The following is a 23,531-nucleotide window of genomic DNA, read 5'->3' on the forward strand; positions in this document are numbered from 1 at the left end:
ATTCAATCACACCAACAGAACATCAATAGAAAAAGGGACATATGGTACTCCTGAGGTAAATGGACAGCTGCCATTCAACAAAACATTTTTAATATAGTGCTGAGGTGTGTTCATTTCGGCATCTGGAGTTCAGAAATTCTCTCTACTTTCAATAACTGTGATTCATGTAGCTTCACTCAAGGATTTTTTAAAATTTAATAATCACAAGGAAATAACTACAATATCCTGAAATATCCATAGGCTTGTAACACTGGCTCAGTGTTGTTTGTCTGCCAATTTGAGAGGGATCCGATTCTTTGGCAGACAGATGATTATCACATATGGGCAGAACTGCGAGTGAGAATGCGTGAGAAACTCTTCCTTAGGTGCTGCGCTGATGTTTGACTCTGTTTTTTTTCTTTCACAAAGCACATCCAAATTACAGAAGCGCTGATTTGTAGTGCTTTTCTCCCGGAACACCACGTTCTTGATATTTGAAAGTTTTGGGGGAATAAGGCTTTGAATGCATCTTCTGTGTCCTCTGTAAAAGTATGCAACTTGGCTTTGATTCCATGAACTGAAATAGCAGCAGGCATTCATCTGCAGCCTGAAAAAGGAAGGCTTTGTAGAAAGGTTCAGAAAGAATTTCATCTGCTAATTCTTCCTATTTACGCCACGTAAAAAGAACACTTCTCATGTCATCACAAGGACATTATTGCAAGCATGTGTATTACTGTTGTAAAAGAAAAACACTTCATTTTATAACTAGAAATATTATCTCCTTATCTTTATCAGGATTTGGTTTGGATGTGTTGTCTGAATAGTTTCTAAGATAAGATAAACTTTACTGTCCCGCAAGGGAAATTTGTCTTGGGCAGTATAGTGCAAACAGCTGCAATATTCACATACATACACACAATCAACACAGACAATTTGCCAACATAGTGCGCTGAGTGTGTTACAGTTGCAGACTACTGTTGCAAGAGTAGTGCAACCATTTGCCTTGTTTGTAAGGTTACAAACAAGGGAACTACAGGTATTGCACTGGCCTATCTCAAAGTGCAAGTGAGTGCATATAAAACAAACAAATACAGAGGTCAAATAAAAACACCAGTAAACCAGTTAAAATTATATTAAATCAGTTGCAGGACCATAGTGCAGATAAGAATACTAGATAAGAACAACAATAACCAGACCATTTAGGCATAAATAGCCCAGCGCACTACTTGAATCAATATCACAGTTTGGCTTGTTTAGGCTCTGATAAATGATCAAGACCTCTGTGTTGATCCCCCTGGCTTCTTTCTTTTAACACCAGTTAGACGGATTTGTTTTTATGGATTTAAGCAATTGACACATCAGAATCACTGCCAACACTGTAGAGTACTGCAGACACCTCACATCAACACAGACAAACAGGTATGGAAACGAGGTAAAAAATGTTTTTCTAGATAATATTTTCAACACAGTCAACATCTCAGACAATCCATAAACTTCATCTATGATCTACATTCATGAAATATTATTGGTTAGGTATGTCTTTGTGAAATCATACAAATGGAAAGTTGAGAGGAAAAGTGCCTGAAAAATTAATAATTTCATGCCAATCAAATGAGGGGGGCTAATTTTAGACTCAAAACCAATCTGACCCACCTCGATGGCAGATACCACACAGTTAAAAGGGAAAATCTGGTTTATCATTTGTGTTTTACTTTGATAGTTTTGACCATCATTCAGTTGTCCGGTATAATAAAACACCCAAAGCAACTGCTGAGATGTGGAATCACAACAAAATCACTATAATAATTTGACACCCAGTCAACAGATTACAGAAAGGTTGTAAACACAGACTATATAAAAGACGTGGACATAGCCACCGTGCAGACTACAGTTTTGAGGCTTTGAGTTTGGCATTTAGGCCGCTGCCATCTTGTTATTTTGGGACCAGAAGTGAGCATATTTCAAAAAGAGGGTGGGGCATCTGACTGAGAACCTGAGGACGCCATTGTGGAAGCAGCTTGTCAATAACACGGTAACCAGACCCTAAGTAGGGGTGTTGCCATATCATCTCGTTCATGATAACACTGGTATAATTTTTAATATATACTTGCCATATTTCGACCTGTTGACATATTGACGCCCATGGCAACAACAAGCATGGCTGAAAGCAAAATTATTACTGACTCCGCAGTGGTTCCAAAAAAAGGAGCAGCTTCAGTAGTGTGGAATAAACTGTGGCATCCTGAATATTTTATGAACAGCCCCGGACTTCTCAGACTCTTTTAGTAACTTACTGCTCAGAGGGAACTCATTCAGCGGCTCCTCTGGCAGCAGCACAGCGTCTCTCCCTCTCCTCTCTCGTGAGAGTCTGTGTCGTCAAGTGATTTTGTCATAAACCGTTGGTAATGTAAACCTACGTGACGCTCACAGCTCAACAAAAACTGAATATGTGAAGGCAAACTGCCTACTATAACTATATAACTTATTTTGTTGCAATTCTATGTTCTTAAATTATTATTATTATTTTTTACTAATTTGTCATATCGTCAAGAATATTATTATCGCAAAAATACCCTGAAATATCGTGATATTATTTTAGAGCCATATCGCTTAGTCCAACCCTGAAGCATCCCCTGCTTTATCAATTTACAAACTGAACATCATACTGTATTGAAGAAGATTTGAAACTAGAAACTGAGCCCATGACCTCATGAGGAAAATGTTTACTGAGATAATAAATCAAGAGCGAAGTAGGGTCATTTTCTATATTTATACGATCTGACTTCTTCTTGCAACCAGGGGAGTTGCCCCTGCTGGCCAATAGAAAGAATGCAGGTTTAAGGCACGTCCACATTGGCTTCACTATTCAACCCCTGAGATAAATGAATGGGTGTAAACACGGATAAAACAAAGTTTTTGTAAAAAACTTTGCTGAACATCTAAACCACTTTATTTGGAAGTAAAACTCGGAGCGAGTGCTTCTGAAATGCCACAGGAAATCTGTATGAGAGTAAAACTACAGCAGCAAGTACAAAAGGTCAAAGTTATACCAGGTCTCTAAGCCGTCATGCATACTCACACTCACTGGTAAATTATTTTACTGTTGGTGAGTATAATTTTATTACAACCAATAAAAATGATGTCCAAATCAACAGACAAAAGAGACTGTATGATGAGTTACACATCCTGATCATAAATGTCTTAAGACACGCCTGTGTTTTGGAAAGCATGCAGGTGCTTGAGAGCCACTTCAGACCAACACAAGCACATGTGTAATTAAATCCCTTGTGCCGGCTCAACTGCGCCAGAATGGAAACTTACCCAAAAGAGAAAGTTGAAAGTAAACAGGAGGTATTTCAGGCAGATGGTCCCACATGTTTCCTTTTTCTCCTCGTAGACCCCCATGCTGCAAAAGACAGCAGATTTTAAGTCAGTTATGACAATTACAGTATGAGCCATTTTCAGTCAACACAGCCGATACAATCTGTGATCAAAAACTTAAATCTTCAGCTTTCTCACAGAGAAATGTGTTGGTAAAAATGACTGTGACAAACATGACTCTCTTGCTGGCTGGATCTGTGTCTTGTATTCATTTGTGTTAGCATTAGGTATGGTTGTAATTTGTTTAAGGCCAGTCCCAATATGAAGATTGAAAACTTTCTTTGAAACCTTACTTTGAGAATGTTTTCTTTTTTTAATTCAACACAGGAAGTAAAAATAACTATCTAAACACGAGAAGCTGCACAAAAATATTGCCTACATACAACACTTCATAAAATTTGTAAAATTAGCTTAACAAAAATTGATGAAAAAAATGAAGTGCTAATCACAGAGAGCATTTGATGCCAGCTTACAGCCCTCATTGGTTTTTGATACCCAGTGCAATTGACACGTTTTGGTCGGTATTAAAAAGTATTGACGTTTAATTGCCAGATAACTGGTTATGTTTCAAAGTAACTAGTTTCTTGAAGGTCATAAAGTCAAGATATCAAACTGAACTAGGGCTGCAACTAATGATTATTTTATTATGAAATGTTTACAAAACTAGAATTACCACCTCACAGTTGTATGCCTTCAACAACCAGTCAAGTTACAGGTACAGTTTACATCCACTATTGTCCAGACCTATATGCAGCAAAAACAGTGGACAATGCTTGAAATATAAATGTTGCTGCAGAGAAAACATGGACGTTTCACGCACATCTTCAACCCAGCAGTACACAAGATCTATACAATCACCACAGTTTCAAGGTGAATCCAAAACGTGTCCTTACAAAACATGATGTCACAGTAAAGCTGACCTTTGACTTCCATCACTTGATCATTTTATTTCATTAGACATTTGTGTAAAATGTTGTCATAAGTAGCATATGAATTCTTGAGTTATGTTCAAAATATGCTGGCTGAGGTCATAGTGACTTTTGACCACCAAAATCTCATCAGTTTGTCCTTGAGTCCAAGTGGACATTTGTGCCAAACTTTAAGAAACTCCCATAAGGCATTCTTGACACATCGCATTCACAAGAATGGGAAAAATAGATAAACAATGCCTCCGGACATGGCCATTGTTGTTGTGGAGGCATAAAACAGTGAAAAGTGGTAGTGATAACTTCTCAGAGTCCATGGTGATGGCCTCATTTTGCTTTATTTGTCCGACCGACACTCCAAAACCCAAATATATTCAATTTATTATCATATGACAAAGAGAAGCAACAAACCCCTCATATGTGAGAAGCTGAAACCAGAGAACATTTGGCATTTTTGCTTAAAAATAACCAAAACTTCTAATCAATTAAGAAAATGGTTGCAAATTTAATCAGTTCATTCACTAATTGATGCAACTCTGAATTGAATGATAGCTCAATTATACCCCCCCACAACTCTAAAACAAATAATTAAAGTACAATGCAGGCTAGTAGTTGGCACAGAGGATACAGAATTAGATCTTGAAATAAAAGCCAACCTTCCTTTTTATGGCGAGGTGCTTTTAACAAATGAGATGTTACAAGGCTAATGCAGAGCATGGGGGAGTAAGCATTAGATCAGCAGTGTAGGCAGAATCAGTGAGCTGAGTTATTACATATGTATGCAGAGAGATCCATGACTAAGCACTGAGTGGGAGACGAGAGTCGGCCAAAGGCTGGAAATTATAACCACCCGCTTCCCTGGTGCCTGCTCCCAACATCCAATGCTTCGAGAAGCAAAAGCGTCTTCTTGTAACGGCAAATTAATATTTTCAGCAGGGTGTGTTTCATCAATCAATAAATTTAGTAAAAATGATTACTTGTACTTGCGTTGAAAGGTTAAAAATGTCACAGTTAAATCAGATTGAAACTTATCCAAACGATCTCTGTATTTAAACCGCTGTAATTGATACCGTTTTAAAATCTGACAATGTTTTAATGCTAAACACGACTGTGGATTGTGATGTTTGCAAGATTTATAGATTCCAATCACAGAACAAGACTTACCACTTGCTGCCTTCATGTAATCTTTGTTCCCCAAGTCTCACATCCTTTTTTTTTTTAACCCCACAATTTTCTTGGCTTACTTGCCAGTCAAGCCCAGACTCGCCCTCCTCTGACTGCCTCTTATCAAGCTTGCCTTCCCCTCCCGCTCCCCCCACACCCACATCCACCACTGTCAATGCACGAGTGCACTGCATGAATGAGCGAGTGTGTCTGGGCTCTGTCTGGTGACCATCTGTTATCGTGGGACCACTTAACGTGATCTTGTTAATTAAATTCAAACAAGGCTGAACTGACAACTCCTTAATTTCAGTTTAGAGCTGGTTCAGAAACAACTGAGTCAATACAGAGAGTTTACTGTTTAAAGTCTTTTACAGTACAAAAGAAATGTCCCTTCTGTGTGGAGGGTCTAGCTTTGGAGAACGGCTGAGTTTCAAAATTATGCATCTTATTAGCTTTTGTTTGTTTCAGGACGTGTTATCTTTACTCAAGGGCACATTAAAGTTTACTGTTGCCTGGTAAATAAAGCTGATGTATGTCACCTGTCTGACACACTCACCACAAACTGCATTTCATAAGAAAATGACTGTCTCGTCTAGGAGACTACAGCGGTGAAATAACTTGGAAGAGGGCTAGAATGTTTATTCAAATCACCTGAGTCTACACATTGTCATTGTTTTACGTAATATTGGCAATACACCTTGAGTTTAAAGGAGCAGTGTGATGCTGGATTTAGTGGCATTAGCGGTGAGGATTACATATTACAACCAGCTGAAGTTTCTCTGATGTGCCAAGCATGAACTCCCTGTTCAGTTTCCTTCAGTGTTCATTGTTCAGTAGATTTTTACAGGGAGCCAAATTATCCGCAGAGGTCTCTTTCTCCCCAAAACAAACAGACCCTGTGATTTTAAACTATAAGAACACAGAACACAGCAGTTTCACAATAAAAATCTGTGTTTTTCCTATGCTGTTCATCTTATCGTAGATGGGCTGCTAATAATGTTGGCCAACGCAAAAATGCGAACGGCCCTGTCTCAAGCCAATGTCTCATTTGTCCGATGAAACATGGTGATGCTCCTTATGTAGATATAAACCATTCATTTTAAGTAAACACATAATGATTCTTATTTTGAAGGTGATAATCCAATAAAGAAAACAGACTTATTATATTTTATTCCATTTCTGTGATTATATCCCCCTAAATCCTACACACTGGACCTTTAAAATGAGACATCACCAGAAGCAGTGTACTGATGCTTGAAGCATTTCCAGGATGCTCATAATTAATTGGCAACTATTTTGATAACCAATTAATCATTTTGAGTCTGGTTCTAGCTTCTGCATAATTAATTGCTGGTTTTCTTGTTTCTCTTTAATTGTAAACTGAATATTTTGGGGTATGGGATCACTGGTTGCAGAAATGGAGACATCTGAGGATGTTATCTTGGACTCTGGAAAACTGTGGACATTATTCACTGCCTTCTTTCATATTATAGACAAAGCAATTAATTTGAGACAATAATCCAAAGAGTAATTTTTAATGGAAACAATTTTAGTTGCTTCCCTACTTTAAATAATTTCAATATCTTCAGACTACAGGCAAATCCTATATTTTGACTTGAGATGTAATACAATGTGTGTCCACACACTTATGTTTGCGTTTAATTTGAGCAGCCATACAGAGACAAGACGCTCAATATTTCATTTAAATTGCACTATGTACAACATCTGCAACTGGATCATCTGATTTGCCATAATGTCACTTCTGCACTGAAGTCTTGGAGAACGACTGTGTTGGAAATCCAGTGCGGTAAACAAAATGTAAGTAGCATCCTGCACTACAACATTTTAATCAGAGTCAACAAGGATCTTCTTTAGATCTGAGCCAGTGGTGCAGTGGAGGGTATACAGATTAACCTTCAAAAAAAAGAGTTGAAGCTTTGTGAACTGGTCTCTCTGTCTGGGTTTAAAGAGGTGGGCTTCCTCTGTCAGTCCACACAGTCTGTGGTCCAGACTTGGAAAAACAAATGATCTGGTTTCAATGTGAGTGTCAGATTTGTGCCACCAGTCTGAACACAACCTTTCATCTGCCCTGAGAAACAGAGGTGAAGTTATGGTAAAAATGAGTCATTTAAAAGCCATATTAATCACACCTTTCCTCCTGGATTTAACCTGCAGTTACCTGGAAAACACCAGTAGCATAGTAACCAGTTGTTTGGTTAAAAATGGGTTAAGTAAATAAAAAATACACAGGTATACCCACCTCTTCTATTTATAGTATACACACCTATCAGCCAAAAAGCCATTAGAATAGTATACTCATTTCCTCCTTAGTTATCTACCCAGTAGTACACCAACCTCACCACTGTTCTGAGGTATTAAAACTTAGAAAACCCTTATATATCCCTAATACATCATTTGAGCTAAGGTGGTGAACAAACAGATCCCCTCCTGATCAAATCAATAATAATCAAAGGCCTAAATAAAAGTCACAAACCAAAGTCTAGGTCTAATGTTTGAAATATATTTCCCTTTAAAACTTAATATTTTATTATTAGCATTTTTTAAGTTGAGGTGGGCTATCTCTGCTGTAAAAACTTAATTCTGTCAGTTCACAGTCTGTGGTCCAGACTTGGAGAAACAAATGATCTGATTAAAATGTGAGTGTGTCAGATTTGTGCTACCAGTCTGAACACAACCGTTCATCTGTCCTGAAAGGTTCTAGTTAAAATGAGTCACTTTTAAAGCCATATTAATCACACTGTATCTCCTACATTTAACCAACAGTTAACTGGAAAAACACAGCAGCACGGAAAACAGTTGTTTGATTAAAAATGGGTTAAACAAATAGACAAAATACGCAGGTATCAGCACCTATCAGCCAAAAAGCCATTGGAATATATAGGAGAGTATACACATTACCTCCTCAGTTACCTTCCCGTCTACCTAGCAGTACACCCACCTCTATTAAAATTTACAAAACCCTTTTTTAATATATCCCTGAAGTTGAGGTGATAATCACACAGATGCCCTCCTGGTCAGTTTAGGTAACAGACTAAGGCCTAAATAAAAGTCATAAACACAAGTCATAGTTTTAAATAGGTTTCCATTTAAAGTTTAATCTTTTATTATCATTATTTTTTTTTTTAAGTTGGCGCGGGCTTCTTTTGTCAGTCCACAGTCTGTGGTCAAGACAGGAAAAACAAATGATCTGGTTTCAAAGTGAGTGTCAGATTTATGCTGCCAGTCTGAACACAACCTTTCATCTGCCCTGAGAAACAGAGGTGAAGTTATGGTAAAAATGAGTCATTTAAAAGCCATATTAATCACACCTTTCCTCCTGGATTTAACCTGCAGTAACCTGGAAAACACCAGTAGCATAGTAACCAGTTGTTTGGGTAGCTGCCATGTAAAAGTTACACTGAACATAACTAAAATTAGCTTATTATTAGCAGCCTTGGTGTACTAGTGTTACCTGAATGTTACCTAGCTAGCACTGCCTAGAAGTTAGCTCAACATTTCAACGGCTCAACTGAAAAACCACTGGAAAGTAACGTCTTCTTGTGGTTTTTCTGAAACGTTTGAGCTCACAATAACTATCTATAAACCTCATACTAAAAACGAAGGGTAGCCTCTATTGTGTATTAATCTAAATTACCACACAGCTACATAAAAACATAGTTTGTATGTGATTTTAAACTGACGCTGCAGCGCATCTCTTCGCCGGTGTAAGCTAACGCTAAAGTTAACTGTTAGGTCTTTCACTGACGTCTGAGCTGCTGTGCGGACATACAAACACCTATTTTATGAAGGCTGGCTACTTTTAAAGACAGCAGCAGCGTGATAAAAACCTGTCTGATACCTGAGCATTTATAGAAAGCTCCTAAACGTTTCGGTTGTTTGGGAAAAAGACGACAACGCTGCCTCGTCTCAATGCGACACCGCAGTGTGGAGCTAACATCACCGAGCACTTCCTGTTTCCACTTACCTGCCGTTTTCTTTGATTCTCTGCCGATGTAAAGCGATCAAATGCGTTTGAAATATTCCTACAAGGAGTCTGTTTTCATTCCAGTTTCCTCTGATAGAGGCCTGTCCGTCAGCAGAGTGGATCTGGAGGCCACAGGAATCAAAGTGCTGAGCTGAGGCAGTGATTGAGGCAGGAGCTGGCGCTGACTCCACCCCGGGCCACCTTACTGTGGCTGCTTTTTTTCTGTCCCGGGGCGATGCTTTGTGATGCAGGCAGATACAGACGGAGAGAAGAGGAAAAGTAAGTAAGTTTTGAGGGATTTATATGCATTTTTTAAAATCTTCCAATCTAGCAGTTCATAATATTATTACCAGCATATTACAGCATCTACAGATGTTTAATACGGTCCCAAGAAAGTCAACTAATATCTATTAAATTATAGCTCAAACGTTTTCAAAAGGCTGAGACAGTGCTGGAAGAGGTAGAAATTTGTGTTTGGCAGATTATTTTTGATGTAACAATGCTTCTTGGCAATAAGCCTTATTATAACACTGGAAGGCCTGTTTATTTCCCTTTTAAATGGTGCCACATTGTAAGGAACATACATTTGTGGGATGAGCAGCAGAGCTGGGTATGTGGGTTGCACCCATGAAAAATTTGCCAAATCTCCCCTGCCAGTGCCAAACAGCTTTTTTTTTGCTGTTGCTATTGACTCTTGTTTTGAGCTTCTGGTACCACCAGGTGCTGACAATCAGGTGCCCCAAATTCTACAACCAGTGGCAATCCCATATCTCCACAGTCTGGGACCAAACTCAATCCTCCAAGATGACTACGCTCGCCCCCACAGAGCGGGGTTCATCAGAGACTATCTCCAGAATTTGGGAGTGGAGAGGATGGAATGGCCTGCCAGCAGTCCTGACCTCAACCCCATTGAACACTTGTGGGATCAGCTTGGGCGTGCTGCTCATGCCAGAGTGACTAATCCAACCACGTTGGCTGACTTGCGACAAATGGTGTTTGAAGAATGGGATGACATCCTACAGCAGTGTGTGACCACGCTGGTGACCAGCATGAGGAGGAGGTGCCAGGCTGTTGTGGCTGTGTATGGTTCATCCACATGCTACTGAGGCACCTGTTTGTTAAATGAAGAAATTGTTAAATTGCCAATATGTCTTGTTTCTTCAGACTTCACTCATCCAATCCACCAAACAACACCAAACAAGAGTCAACAGCAAGCGTTCTGTAGTGCTCCTCAGTGGTCTCTGTCTATGGCTGAATGTGCTCTGATAGGACTCCAGAGCAGCAAGAGAGGCGTTATCCAGAATACTGAGTAGTTTTCTCAGCAACCTCCTCTCTGACACCTTCACTGAAGACTCCAGTTCCACTCCCAGGACACAACCAGCTTTCCCGATGAGCTTATTGAGTCTGTTAGCATCAGTTGCCTTCACCCTGCTGCCCCAGTTCACTAAAGCAACCAACAAGTTAATGTGTGGTTAGGTTTCAAAACCGGTTTTGTTGTTTGTTGGTCTTAAACCATAGTCTGCAGTGGACTGCAGCTAGTTATTGCTCTAGTAAAGAAATCATCCATTAAAAAAACTACAGCTGCAACATTCACCAGTTCAGTTCAAATAAACACAAGAAGTTTGTGCTCTAGAAAAGGATCAGCACTCAGTGAATAACCTCCTAAGCCCTATGATAAGCTATTATGGCAAGGCTTAACTATACAGACCAGTGAGCAGTGATAACTAACATGTCTTTGGGGTCATCAGGTGGGAACCTCCTTTCACCAGTGTTTCGTCTAGTTGGTCCCACGACACCTCCAGGAGGCTAGACAGTGATCTCTGGCGTCCCAGAGACACTCCCCTAATGCCAGCTCTCACTGCTCCCTGCACCGACCCAATGACTTCCTTTACCTTACTTCAATTCAATCAATCAATTTTATTTATAAAGCCCAATATCACAAATCACAATTTGCCTCACAGGGCTTTACAGCATACAACATCCCTCTGTCCTTTGGACCCTCACAGCGGATAAGGAAAAGATCCCCAAAAAACCCTTTAACAGGGAAAAAAAAACAGTAGAAACCTCAGGAAGAGCAACTGAGGAGGGATCCCTCCTCCAGGACGGACAGACGTGCAATAGATGTCGTACAGAACAGATCAACATAATAAATTAACAGTAAACCGTATGACACAATGAGACAGAGAGAGAGACAGAGAGAGAGAGACAGGACAGACAGTAATGACAGTAGCTTACAACAACATTATTGAAAGTAATAATATTATAATTAATAATAATATATTAATATCTGATAGTATACATGTGTGACAATAATCATATGTGTATAATAACAGTAGAAATATGACTAATGATAACAGCAGCAGCAGGAGGCATCTGGCAGGACCACGGCAGCAGCACAACCACACACGTCATGCTATCCAGGCACCGCTGCAATACGAGTTAAGTAGTAGAGCACAAAGGCTCCGGAGAAGAAGCCGAGTTAGTGACATCCAGAATGGCCGAGTTAGCAAGATGCAGTAATAGGACACGAGAGAGAGAGAGAGAGAGAGAGAGAGAAGGAGAGAAGGTGCCCGGTGTATTATAGGGGGGTCCTCTGGCAGACTAGGCCTAAGTCAGCCTAACTAGGGGCTGGTACAGGGCAAGCCTGAGCCAGCCCTAACTATAAGCTTTATCAAAGAGGAAAGTCTTAAGTCTAGTCTTAAATGTGGAGATGGTGTCTGCCTCCCAGACCGTAACAGGAAGATGATTCCACAGGAGAGGAGCCTGATAGCTGAAGGCTCTGGCTCCTGATCTGCTTTTGGAGACTTTAGGGACCACGAGTAACCCTGCGTTCTCAGAGCGCAGTGTTCTGGTGGGATAATATGGCACTATGAGCTCTCTAAGATATGACGGAGCTTGACCATTTAGAGCTTTATAAGTTAACAGTAGGATTTTAAATTCTATTCTGGATTTTACAGGGAGCCAGTGCAGAGAAGCTAAAACAGGAGAAATATGATCTCGTTTCTTAGTTCCAGTTAGTACACGTGCTGCTGCATTCTGAATTAGCTGGAGAGTTTTTAAGGACTTACTAGAGCTACCTGATAATAGAGAGTTACGGTAATCCAGCCTTGAGGTAACAAAAGCGTGGACCAAGGCTCCGTTTATGCGAGCTCCAGGTAGTGACCATGCCTAATGAAGAATAAAACTAAAACTAGAAATTATATAAGTTAGATTCTTCCCCGTTCCAGACCTCTGAACTGCTGTCTAAATCTCAAATCTGATTTTTTATTTCAGCAATTCAAATACTTGGAGTAAAACAGAAGTAATAAAGTACATCAGTAAATTAAGTCATAAATAAATAAATCATAAATAAAGGTAATAGTTGAAGTTAAATAATCTGAATTAATCTGGTGACATGGTGACACACATTATGTACCCCTATAGGCTGTCATGACAATTAAATTTACAGGCCTACCTAAACTACATTAGATTTAATCTAATTATTAAAAACAACTGACACTGCTGGCTCCTTATGGTTTATGACTGTGGGGCAGTTGCCCACTCTGTCCATTATTACAGTCCTTCACCATGAAAAACAGTGCAGCTTTGTCTGTGTTTGTGTGTGTAGTGATGCACACTCACCACTAGATGACAGTGGTTTATTCTGGCTTGACTCCAGATACCCTTCCTAGAAGCATTACCCATGGAAATGTGACTGAAAAAGCCAGAGAAAGCTCACACAGCATCCATTTATAACACCTCATCAGCTGCTCATACGCACACAACCTTAACCTGTTGTAATAAAAGTCAGTCCATAGTGAGAAAAAAACAACTTTACCGAACAAAGTACAAAAAGAAATGGATTTTACAACATTATTTTTTGTCATTTAACTTTTTTCTGGTTAATGAAAACTCATGTCAGGTGAGAAATTCTGTCACAGTAAAATAAAAAGACAATGTTACAGGAAAGCTGTTGCTATGCGTGGCATCGAAACAGGCAATCCTATTGATCTTTATTAAGGTCCAAAAAAGGTCCCAGAAACTTTTTAATCTATTGAGTATTGATGACATCTTCTCAATCTTTCAACGCTATCTCTTAAATCCTACATTAGTCAAAAGCTGCAGTATGCTGTCATTAAGGTGCATGTAAACAATCTAACCACAATGTCATGGCGGAAATCCCGTGCCTGTCTATTAGAGAGGTGTGTGTGTGTGTGTGTGTGTGTGTGCGTGTGTGTGTGTGTGGTGGGGGATAAACCCTGTGACTAGGAAAGACAAGCTGTCACTCTGTGCTGCACACTTGAGTTGTTTGTGACCACATGCATCATTTGGAAAGATACGACTCCAGCCTCTGACATCAACCTTCATTTACAGGTACACACACTTTTGTTTTTTGGTTTTATGGTGGTAGTTTATATTCTGAAATAGTAAAAGGGAGGATGTGTTGCTTCTGTGTAAAGCAACAAGCTGTTATGGAGTTTCCTAAGAAGATTAAACAGTACTAAGAACTACAAGATGGAAGCACATGAACAACAACAAAGGCTTTTTAAATTGTGCCACTATTCTTGTCGAAGGAGAAGGAAATATCTAACAAACTGATAAATTGTTGATTATATTTTATAAGAAAAGAGAAGAGACATTTATGTCTTTGGAAGGCCTTGTTTCTCCTGCAACACTTCTGCCTGGTGTAATCTTTTCTTTGTTCACGTACAAAGATGTTTCGCCAAAGAGCTACTGTAGTCGTTCTGCTAACCCACAATTTCAGTGGGACGGCTTTCACGAATAAGTAGTCCTCAGGTTGATGCTCCACTGTCTAGAAGTAGCCCTAATCTTCCTCACACCTGCCACAGCCGTGTCACGGTATAAGCACGGGGTTTGTAAGAGGATCCACCTGCATGGTGTCAGTATGAAGGAGCCATGTTGGAGAGTGATCCTGGCTCACAGGATGCCAGAGGAGCCAAGGCACAGAGTTACAGTACCTGCTTCACTAGTGGTGGCAACAGTAGTGAAAGGAGGGGATGTGTTTCTGTAATCCACAACAAACTAGTGAAGAAATAGTTTTAATGCTCCTTTGAGAGAGAAGCTGCTTTTCTAAAGTGATGTTTAATGTTTTAAATGTCTTGATGTAGAGTTAGCTGCATTTCAATTAAATAAGTGTTGGGGCTTGTTTTAAAGGTTAAAATGTGAGTAGCTATGTCAAGATATTTGCAAAAAAACTACCCCAAGTATCATTGATTTCTGGTTAAATTTTGTTGTGCTGAAAGGTTTGGTTCACCGAAATTATTAAAAGATATTTTCCATGCAGATAGTTTTGGTTTTATTCGTCCAGGTGTTGAGACATATACAGGCCAATACAGTGAGTTTCATTTTTGGTGCTCTCAGTTCTGACAAAATCAAGGGCGTAGGTTTCCTTTTCAAAATGGGGGGGTGGACCCTTATGAAATGGCGAGGTTTTGGGGTCCTCCTCCAGGAAATTTTCAGCGTCAAAACTAGGGATGCACGATATTGGATTTTTTGCCGATATCCAATGTGCCGACTTGTAACAACGCATTTAAACAATAACCGATACCACTATCAACATTTACTCAGTAAAGTTTGTGAATGCTTTTCCCCTACTGATTAATGTAATAACAAGATTAATACTAACTTGTGAACAAGAAACATTTGCAAATTAATCTAACATATGATAATATTCCTAGATCATACAACTCTTTGTGAATTAAAATGAGGAATAATTGAACTGATTAATATTTGTATTTTTGTGTCTTATCATTTACATGACCCCTCCTTCATGATATAATGGACACATTTATCAACAACAAAGCAATAAATACAAGCAGCCTTCATTGTCCTGGGAGATATCTACCAATGATATTTAAATAAGTTGTAAGTAGGGCATGATATTGGATTTTATGCCAATATCCGATACGCTGACATATAACAACTTATTTGGCTGATAACCAATACCGATATATCCACTTTTTCCCCCAATAATTTTAGTGATCAAGTTTCTTCTGTACTGGAATTAACATCACATTATGGATGCATACTCTTATCATGATGGCCCATCAGCAGATGGAGACATGAAATACAATGTGTTTTAATGTATGTAATATTCATTCATTGTGCAACTTTAAAAAAGCATTTTTGGCCGATTCCGGTAGTTGATTTTAAAGCCAGTATCAGCTGATACTGATGACGTGCTGATATTATTGTGCATCTTCAGTCAAAACATTGTGCATTTTCTGATCAAATTAAGGTGGAAATGTCTTAAATTTAATCAAAATAAGTCATCTGCTACTTTCATATTCTAAATAGTGAGAGGGACATGACCCCTGGGTTCACGCAGAGATGTAGGCTTGTTGACAAAATAACATTTCAACAACACTTCTCTCTCCAGAATCAGTGCCCCAGTCTGGCTTACTCACAGAAAACACCATCTCCAGAGGGACTATTTCTTTTAGTAGGAGGTTGTTCCAACAAAAACTAAGAAAGTGAAGGAGAGACTCAAATCTGAGATGGATATCTCAAAATGTGAGCAAAAAAACTATCTGCATGGATCGATACCACTAGAGATAAGAGGATATATCTTTTTATTTCTACTCAATAAAAAAATTTAAACTAAAATGACCAAGCAGGCCAGTCCTAATCATTTGGCAGGTACGACCTCTCCTTAATGGAATGTATCCAGTCATCAACATGCCAGTAAATGTTAAACTCATGGCCTCAGAGCAGCCCAGGTTACTCATACTTCAGTCACTGCTGTATGAGTTGCTGCTAGAAGCAGGGATGTCCCTCCCTTTCAAAGATTCAGGGACCGGTTGCACAAAACACCTCAAGTATGACACTTAAGGCTTAATTATTCCTAAGCTAAAGGACTTGCAAAGTTGCACAGAATCCCTTAAAAGATTCCCTTAGTTAAGGAAAAATGTTAATTCATTAACTGGGCTGAAAGAGATTTTACAGCGGTAAAAGTTTCCATGGAGATTGTTTGTTTGCTTGGACTCATTCTTGTGACGCCTGTTATCTCTCACAAAGTTGGTGTATAGTTACATGGTGAAAAAAAATGGCAGAAGAAAAGAAGACAAGAAAACCATACTGGTCAGAGGAGGAAAAGATTATACTCCTGCAGGAATACAATCACATAAAGCACAAACTGCAAAGTACATTTGATTCCAAAATACCAGAAAACAGAAACTGACTGTAAGAAATGAATGAAAAATGAATTCAGTCAAACTTATGGTGTAAAATAAAAAGCATATCCACTGGGTTCTCCTGGTCTCAGAACACTCCTCTCAGGGTTTGTAAGTTTTTTCTTTTATCACCACAAACTCCATCATGTTGCAGTTAAGAGTCAGAGTCAGACGGACCTTCATTTTTTTTACTTTGCTTTGGTTGCAAACGTCTTTTGTGCAACAATCAAGGGATTCCTTGAGTATAAGACCAAAGACCAAAGACGAAAAGAGAAAAACATAAAAACTTAAGTGAACATTTTAAAGAAACCTTAAGGAGAAGACTTAAGGGTGTTTTGTGCAACCAATTTTAATTGGAGGAAACCTTAGCTAGGACTTTAAGGAAAATCTTAACTCAAGGGGTTTTGTGCAACTGGCCCCAGTGATTCACAAGGTTTTTACCACGAGCCAAATTAAACGCTTCCTCCTCTCCAAAACAAATGGACCAGGTGTGTGACCCGCCAGGTGATGGTTTATTCGGTCATCCTGTTCCTCTTAATGCTTTTGAAGATGACCTCTATTGATGCTTTTTAGCAGCCTGTGTTCACAAGGTCAAAAAGGCACAGTGATGCAGATGATGTCAACTCACAAAAGGGTTCCTGGCTCAAATCCAAGGTAGAGGGTTTGAACCCTGGGTGGGGGAGGCCTTCTGTGTGCGGAGTTTACATGTTCTCCTAGTGTCAGTGTGGGTTTTCTCCAAGTGCTCCAGCTTCTTCCCATTGTCTGTAGGTGTGAATGTGAGTGTGAATGGTTGTCTGTCTCTATGTGTCAGCCCTGTGATAGTCTGGCGACCTGTCCAGGGTGTACTCTGCCTCTTGCCCAATGTCAGCTGGAATAGGCTCCAGCTCCCCGTGACCCCCAACAGGATAAGCAGTTATGGAAAATGAATGAATGAGTGTGTATGAGAACCAACCCTTTCAAGTCCTAGGCTCAGACTACAGGAGCTCTAAAACTGATTCTGAAATCGGGTTGCGTCACGCACATACGGAATAACCTCTCACTTGTTCTCTCTGATCTCAAACATGCACACACAACAATATTTGAAAATAATGTTGCATCACACGACTAGACATTAAGCTTATTGTACCAGAGAGAGCGTGAATGCACCACCTCAGAGAAGTATCAGCATCAGTCAGTTAAATCAGTTCATTCTATGTGAACGTCTCTGGTTACATTTGGAAGGGAGCTCACATTATCTGATTTTTGTCTCTCTTTCAAATCAAGTCTCTGGTTTCAGTGCTCGTAAATCTGCAGCAGACTGAGAGCTGTGCTGTGCAGTAAATACACTTTTTCAGCATGCTGTGTTCCAGCAGAATACTAATGTGTTTCCTCTGTCTCTTTCCACACAGTCTCTGCTGGAGTTACTTGGATGGATTGTGGACTGTACTGTGCTACCACATCTGTTCATGGAGCTATAAAAATCAACATGTTGACATCAGTGATTTCCATGCAGCTCATCCCAAAGCCTGACGCTGTTTCCTATTTTGAAGGGACTTCTGTTTTTCTCAAGTGAACAGTCTAATTTTGACAAAAGAAAATGGAGCCCTAATGCATCAAGCAGGCGTCAGAGTGGAGTCACTTGTATGCCTCACTGAGACCCCCAAACAGTCAGGACTGTTGCTGTGTGTGGATTAATGTTTCTATGTAGTGTGTGTGCGAGCGCAGTGCAGCCTTGGATCCATCGTGGAACCACCACGGTCCGCCCGGGCGCCCAGCCTTCGGGCCGGAGACGCTCCAAACCAGCAATTACTCTCTGGTGTTACTGATTCAGCTCAGCCTGCTCTCCTTCGACCTGTTCGTAAACTCCTTCAGCGAGCTGCTGAGGACTGAACCGGCTGTACAGCTGGTACTTTTCATGTAAGTTAGAGTTTCCTCACGGTTACAGCAGCCAAGACATTATCTCTGACTTGAGGGGGAAAAGCTAAAAATAGTACACTTCAGTTGTTTACACTGAGTCATTGGGATGCTGGAATGAAATGAAAGGGCTCTGTGTAAAGACAGTAAGCTGGTAAATCTTTCTGTTTCTGTCCCTTTTGTTTCTGCTGGTCACACATTTCCCTCTCTCTTGTCTTTTCCTTCCCTGTGTGCTTTTCTTCAAAAGAATCCAGGACATTGCCATCCTGTTCAACCTGATCATCATTCTGTTGATGCTATTTAACACCTACGTGTTCCAGATCGGCCTGGTGGCCATATTGCTGGAGCGATTTAGAGCTCTGCTAATGCTCTCTGCTCTCTATCTGACCTTCAGTATCATACTCCATTCCTGGCTCATGGTACGTTCTCTACGTGCGCACATGGTCAGAGATAAATAAGAATCTAAGTCCTAAGGATATTTTTTTTATCATTTCAATTGTCAATTTGTTTCTGCTACATTTATGAAAATGCTAAAATTATATTGTTTAAAGATAGATGAGGGGGCAGTAGTAGTCATTTTAGCAGTTTATTTCAAACATGTAACTATTCTAATATATCAAATTATTTATTTATTTTACAATTAATTTGTCTTACAGCAAGATATAAATAATTACAAAAATAATTACAGATTAAAAATTCATATATATATACAGTACAGGCCAAAAGTTTGGACACACCTTCTCATTCAATGCGTTTTCTTTATTTTCATGACTATTTACATTGTAGATTCTCACTGAAGGCATCAAAACTATGAATGAACACATGTGGAGTTATGTACTTAACAAAAAAAGGTGAAATAACTGAAAACATGTTTTATATTCTAGTTTCTTCAAAATAGCCACCCTTTGCTCTGATTACTGCTTTGCACACTCTTGGCATTCTCTCCATGAGCTACTCCACATGTGTTCATTCATAGTTTTGATGCCTTCAGTGAGAATCTACAATGTAAATAGTCATGAAAATAAAGAAAACGCATTGAATGAGAAGGTGTGTCCAAACTTTTGGCCTGTACTGTATATATATATATATATATATATACATATATATATATATATATATATACCCTATTTAACAAAATAATCTCATCTTTGTATCCTTATCGAGTCATGACAGGTATGTTTTGCTTTGTCAAACTCTGTAAATATACATATATATATATATATATATATACATACTCACACACACATACAGAAATATTAGTCTAATTTGAGTGAGTTAAATTTGAACATACAGTCTTTTGTACATTGTATATTTCTTATGAAATATGTAATATATGCATATTTTATCATTTATATTATAAACACATTACACATACTTGTACTGTGTAATTGTTCTTATATCTATCACGGTATTCTACGTCATAAAGTTTAACATTCCTTTACAATTTCCTACTATGCAATATTTCACCACTTACTGTGCAATAATGTTTATGTACTTCTATACTTTTCTGATTATTATGATCATCCTGTGCAACTATGAATCTGGGTGTACAGTCCTTTATATGTGAAAGGGGTATATAGTGTAACTTAACTTAACTTAACTTAACTTAACTTAATGTAAATTAATGACTTTTTGTCTTTCTTCTAACTCTTAACCCTTGTGTTACCCCTGGACATTTTTGTCCATTTCCAAAATTCAAAACTCGCTCACAGACAAATTAAAAGGTCACAGTGGGGTGATTTTTTGCATGGGGTGTCATTCTGGGTGAAATTTCAAAATCTCAACTTTCAGCATGAAAATCCATTATTTGACCCTGTAATGCATTTTATCCTATCCATGACCCTTCAAGTGGACAAAAATGTCCATTTTCTAGAAAGTGTCCAACAAAAGGTCACAGGGGGGTGATTTTTTGCATGGGGGTGTCATTCTGGGTGAAATTTCAAAATCCTAACTTTCAGCATGAAAATCCGTTATTTGACCCTGTAATGCATTTTTATCCCAGCAACAATAACAAATGGCTAAATGACAGGTGGACATTTTTGTCCACTTGAAGGTTCATGGATGGGATAAAATACATTACAGGGTCAAATAATGGATTTTCATGCTGAAAGTTGGGATTTTGAAATTTCACCCAGAATGACACCCCATGCAAAAAAATCACCCCCCTGTGACCTTTTAATTTGGATGTAACTTTTTTGAAGGGGAACATTAAGCTGCTGTAACGTGAATAACGTGTTAATTTCCTCTGTGTGGGATTGATAAAGTCTTGTTATATCTTATGAGTCTAATAAGGTCTTATCTTAAAGCTGTGACATCAAAATGATTATTAATTATTTCTCTGTAATCTTTGCAGAATCTGCGTTGGCTAAATACCAACAGATTTATTTGGACAGACGGCCTTCAGGTGCTGTTTGTCTTCCAAAGAGCTGGTAAGACGACATATTATTACCTTCTTTATCATGCCATACGAATCTATTTATTTTAATGCCTAGAGCATCTGTTGTGTTTATCAAAATCTGTCTTCTGTCAGAAAAGGGAGTTGGCCATGCCATAATACCTTGAGTTGGTACAGAAAACTTTATGAGCATATGAATGGATGAATGAGATTCGGATATTCTGCACAAGTTTGTAAATGAATATTTTGATGTAGTTTTGCTGTTGTTAAACACGGTCCCCAGTCAATAAATAAATCAGTATGTTCGCCATTTTCTGAAGAGGAATTCAAGGTAACACGGCCTCGCTAACTGATTTATGAATGGTCATTTGTGAGTTAAGCATTCCTTTAAACTTAAAATTTAAAATCTACAAGCCTTGATTGCTTCTCCTGTTTCATTTAAAGTTTGAATGAAACAAGAGAAGCAATCAAGGCAGTACTATGTCTACAAATTATCTTTTATATTTGGGAATGAAGAGTGCAAGTGAGAAATAAATTATCGGAATACATCAGAGCTTTTTTTATGTCACCTGGTTTCAGACCTCTGAACCACTGTGCACATCTCTAATTTGATTGATGGTTCAAACAGAACAAAATGACATTTCAGTTTAAGTTTTTATTCTCTGAAGCGACAGAAAGCTCATAGTTCTCATTGTTTTTTTTTGTCTGAGTGTGTTAGTCTTTGCTCTTCTCTGGCTCCAGGCAGTGATCTCACAGCGCCATGTGGGTGTGATTTTCATACACATATAAGCTCATAAGTGGATAAAAGGATTTATTGTCTTGTTATTGTTCTTCTCTGCAGGTGATCCCATATTAAGTATGAGAACGGACTGGAGCCATATTTGTCTCTCTGTTTTGTCTGCTACTTAAGACCCACCCAGACGCTTACTCAGTGTGTGATTCAGTGTTGCATCACCTGTTCACAAATTCTCTTTCATTCTGAACCTTCCTTAAGACACTGTAAACTCTGCTGGGCTGAGTTGTTAATGCTGGCGGGGATTTCCAATTTCTTTGTCGCTGTACAATCACAAATTATTTCTCAAGTACTTGTAATTATTGTGTAAAGTCATAACACAGGAGCCACCCACCTGAAGCGGCTGATTAATCATCCAAACTGAGAATAAAACTCTCCACAGTATGAACAGTGGTTACATGAGCCTCAAAACCAGACACAAACATTATGGAAACATTAGTGAGAGTCAGAGAGAGAAGTGTAAAGAGTTTGTTGTTGTGCTCAAGAACAGAAAGTGCAGTTTAGGGTTATTTTAGAGATTTTTATGTCATGGCTGAGTATTTAGCTGATGTTTCTAGTGTGGGAAAGATTTCAGAAAGAGACTTACACACAATAACAAACAGACCAGATCAGTGAAAGATGAGGAAAAATGTTTCATGTCTCTAGAGTAGAGTCCTATAATGTTGTCAGACACTCAGAATAATAAACAACAATACAGAACAATTAAACCATCTTATTAGAGATTCAACAGAAAGTACAAACCCCAAACTACAAACTGGTTTATCATTGAGTGTTTCAGATGTGTTGTGCAGCTGCCTGTTTACTGAAAGCACTGCCCTCCATTAGTTCAAAGAATTTGTGGGATGGGTGGAATTTTTTTATGATAAAAATGAGCTCAGGACAGAAAATATATTTGAAGGCAGATATGTCAGCAGCACCTTGAGCCATCAGTACTTATCAACAGATCTTTCAAACCCCTTAGTCATTTTTTTGGCTACAGGACCATGATGCGGTGAAACAAGTGCATGTTCTGTATGTTGTGGTGCTTTTTTTATGATAAAACCTCCTCACAAATTTTTCTGTTCACAGCCTCTGTGTTGTACTACTACTTGTACAAGAGGACCTCAGAGTATCTAGGCGACCCTCGCCTCTATGAGGATTCACCGTGGCTGCGAGAACTCTTTGCTCGGGTCAGACAGTGATCCCACTGCAACAGAGCATGAAGCCACTGAGGCCAGAACACGTGTAGATTGCACAAGAAAGAAATTGTCCACTTATGTTACAATGACATATGCGTATAAAAATCCATACAATGGATAAATAATTTAATGCAACTTATTTGAAAGGTTTCTGAGATGTATAACAATAACAATTACATTTGAGAAACATTCATTTTCAAATGCAAAATAAGACATACTTTCAAATCTAAAATGCATTTCTTGCAACACAAGAACTACCAAATCTGTCTGAGAGGAATCGTAGCCAATAAATTTAATCCACAGAAGATTTCCTTCCAATGCAGGAGGGACTGTGCCAAAATCTGGTAAGTCGTTTTAGAACAACGACGTCTCATCAGGCTAGTTTTGCTGTTCAGATTTTAAAATGACGTGAAAAGTGAAATAATGATTCAAAATACCAGTCACCACATGCCCTATTTCTTTTTCTTTTTTGTTAATGCTATTGCAGTTGTTTTATACACATTTGACACCTTTTGTGTTGCTTTGAATTCTTGTTTGTTATGTTGATATTGAACAGGGTTTAGCTTTATCATGGAACTTGAACAGTTACTGAACTCCACTGTCTGTAACATCTGACCCATCATGTGGATCTAAGCTGGCTGTGTTTCATTTTCAAAAGTGTTAAA

The 23,531-nt window shown here is 38.8% G+C and overlaps 2 protein-coding genes across 2 annotated transcripts in view; one reads left to right on the forward strand and one right to left on the reverse strand.

The window, feature by feature from the left end:
• The window catches only part of LOC117261372 (CD151 antigen-like), a 38,365-nt gene extending 28,724 nt beyond the window's left edge, over nt 1–9,641 (reverse strand). The window contains exons 1-2 of the mRNA XM_033633811.2: nt 9,436–9,641; nt 3,301–3,385 (exon numbers count right to left, since the gene is read on the reverse strand). Coding sequence (XP_033489702.1) covers nt 3,301–3,384 — 84 coding nt within the window. The 5' untranslated portion in view covers nt 3,385; nt 9,436–9,641. The remainder of the gene's footprint in view (nt 1–3,300; nt 3,386–9,435) is intronic.
• Nucleotides 9,642–13,689: 4,048 nt separating this feature from the next.
• On the forward strand, nt 13,690–23,531 carry LOC117249873 (transmembrane protein 138-like). Its single transcript, XM_078173646.1, has 5 exons — nt 13,690–13,788; nt 17,996–18,503; nt 18,748–18,919; nt 20,854–20,929; nt 22,757–23,531. The coding sequence occupies exons 3-5, from the start codon at nt 18,794–18,796 to the stop codon at nt 22,867–22,869; spliced, it is 315 nt and encodes a 104-aa protein (XP_078029772.1). The 5' UTR covers nt 13,690–13,788; nt 17,996–18,503; nt 18,748–18,793; the 3' UTR covers nt 22,870–23,531.

This window comes from Epinephelus lanceolatus, chromosome 2 (assembly GCF_041903045.1).
Source record: "Epinephelus lanceolatus isolate andai-2023 chromosome 2, ASM4190304v1, whole genome shotgun sequence".
Classification (NCBI taxonomy): domain Eukaryota; kingdom Metazoa; phylum Chordata; class Actinopteri; order Perciformes; family Serranidae; genus Epinephelus; species Epinephelus lanceolatus.

Coding starts and splice junctions, on each gene's coding strand:
- LOC117249873 (XM_078173646.1), top strand. CDS start 18,794: ATGCTATTTAACACCTACGTGTTCCAGATCGGCCTGGTGGCCATATTG. Junction 18,920..20,853: donor TACTCCATTCCTGGCTCATG/GTACGTTCTCTA, acceptor TAATCTTTGCAG/AATCTGCGTTGGCTAAATAC. Junction 20,930..22,756: donor GTTTGTCTTCCAAAGAGCTG/GTAAGACGACAT, acceptor TTCTGTTCACAG/CCTCTGTGTTGTACTACTAC.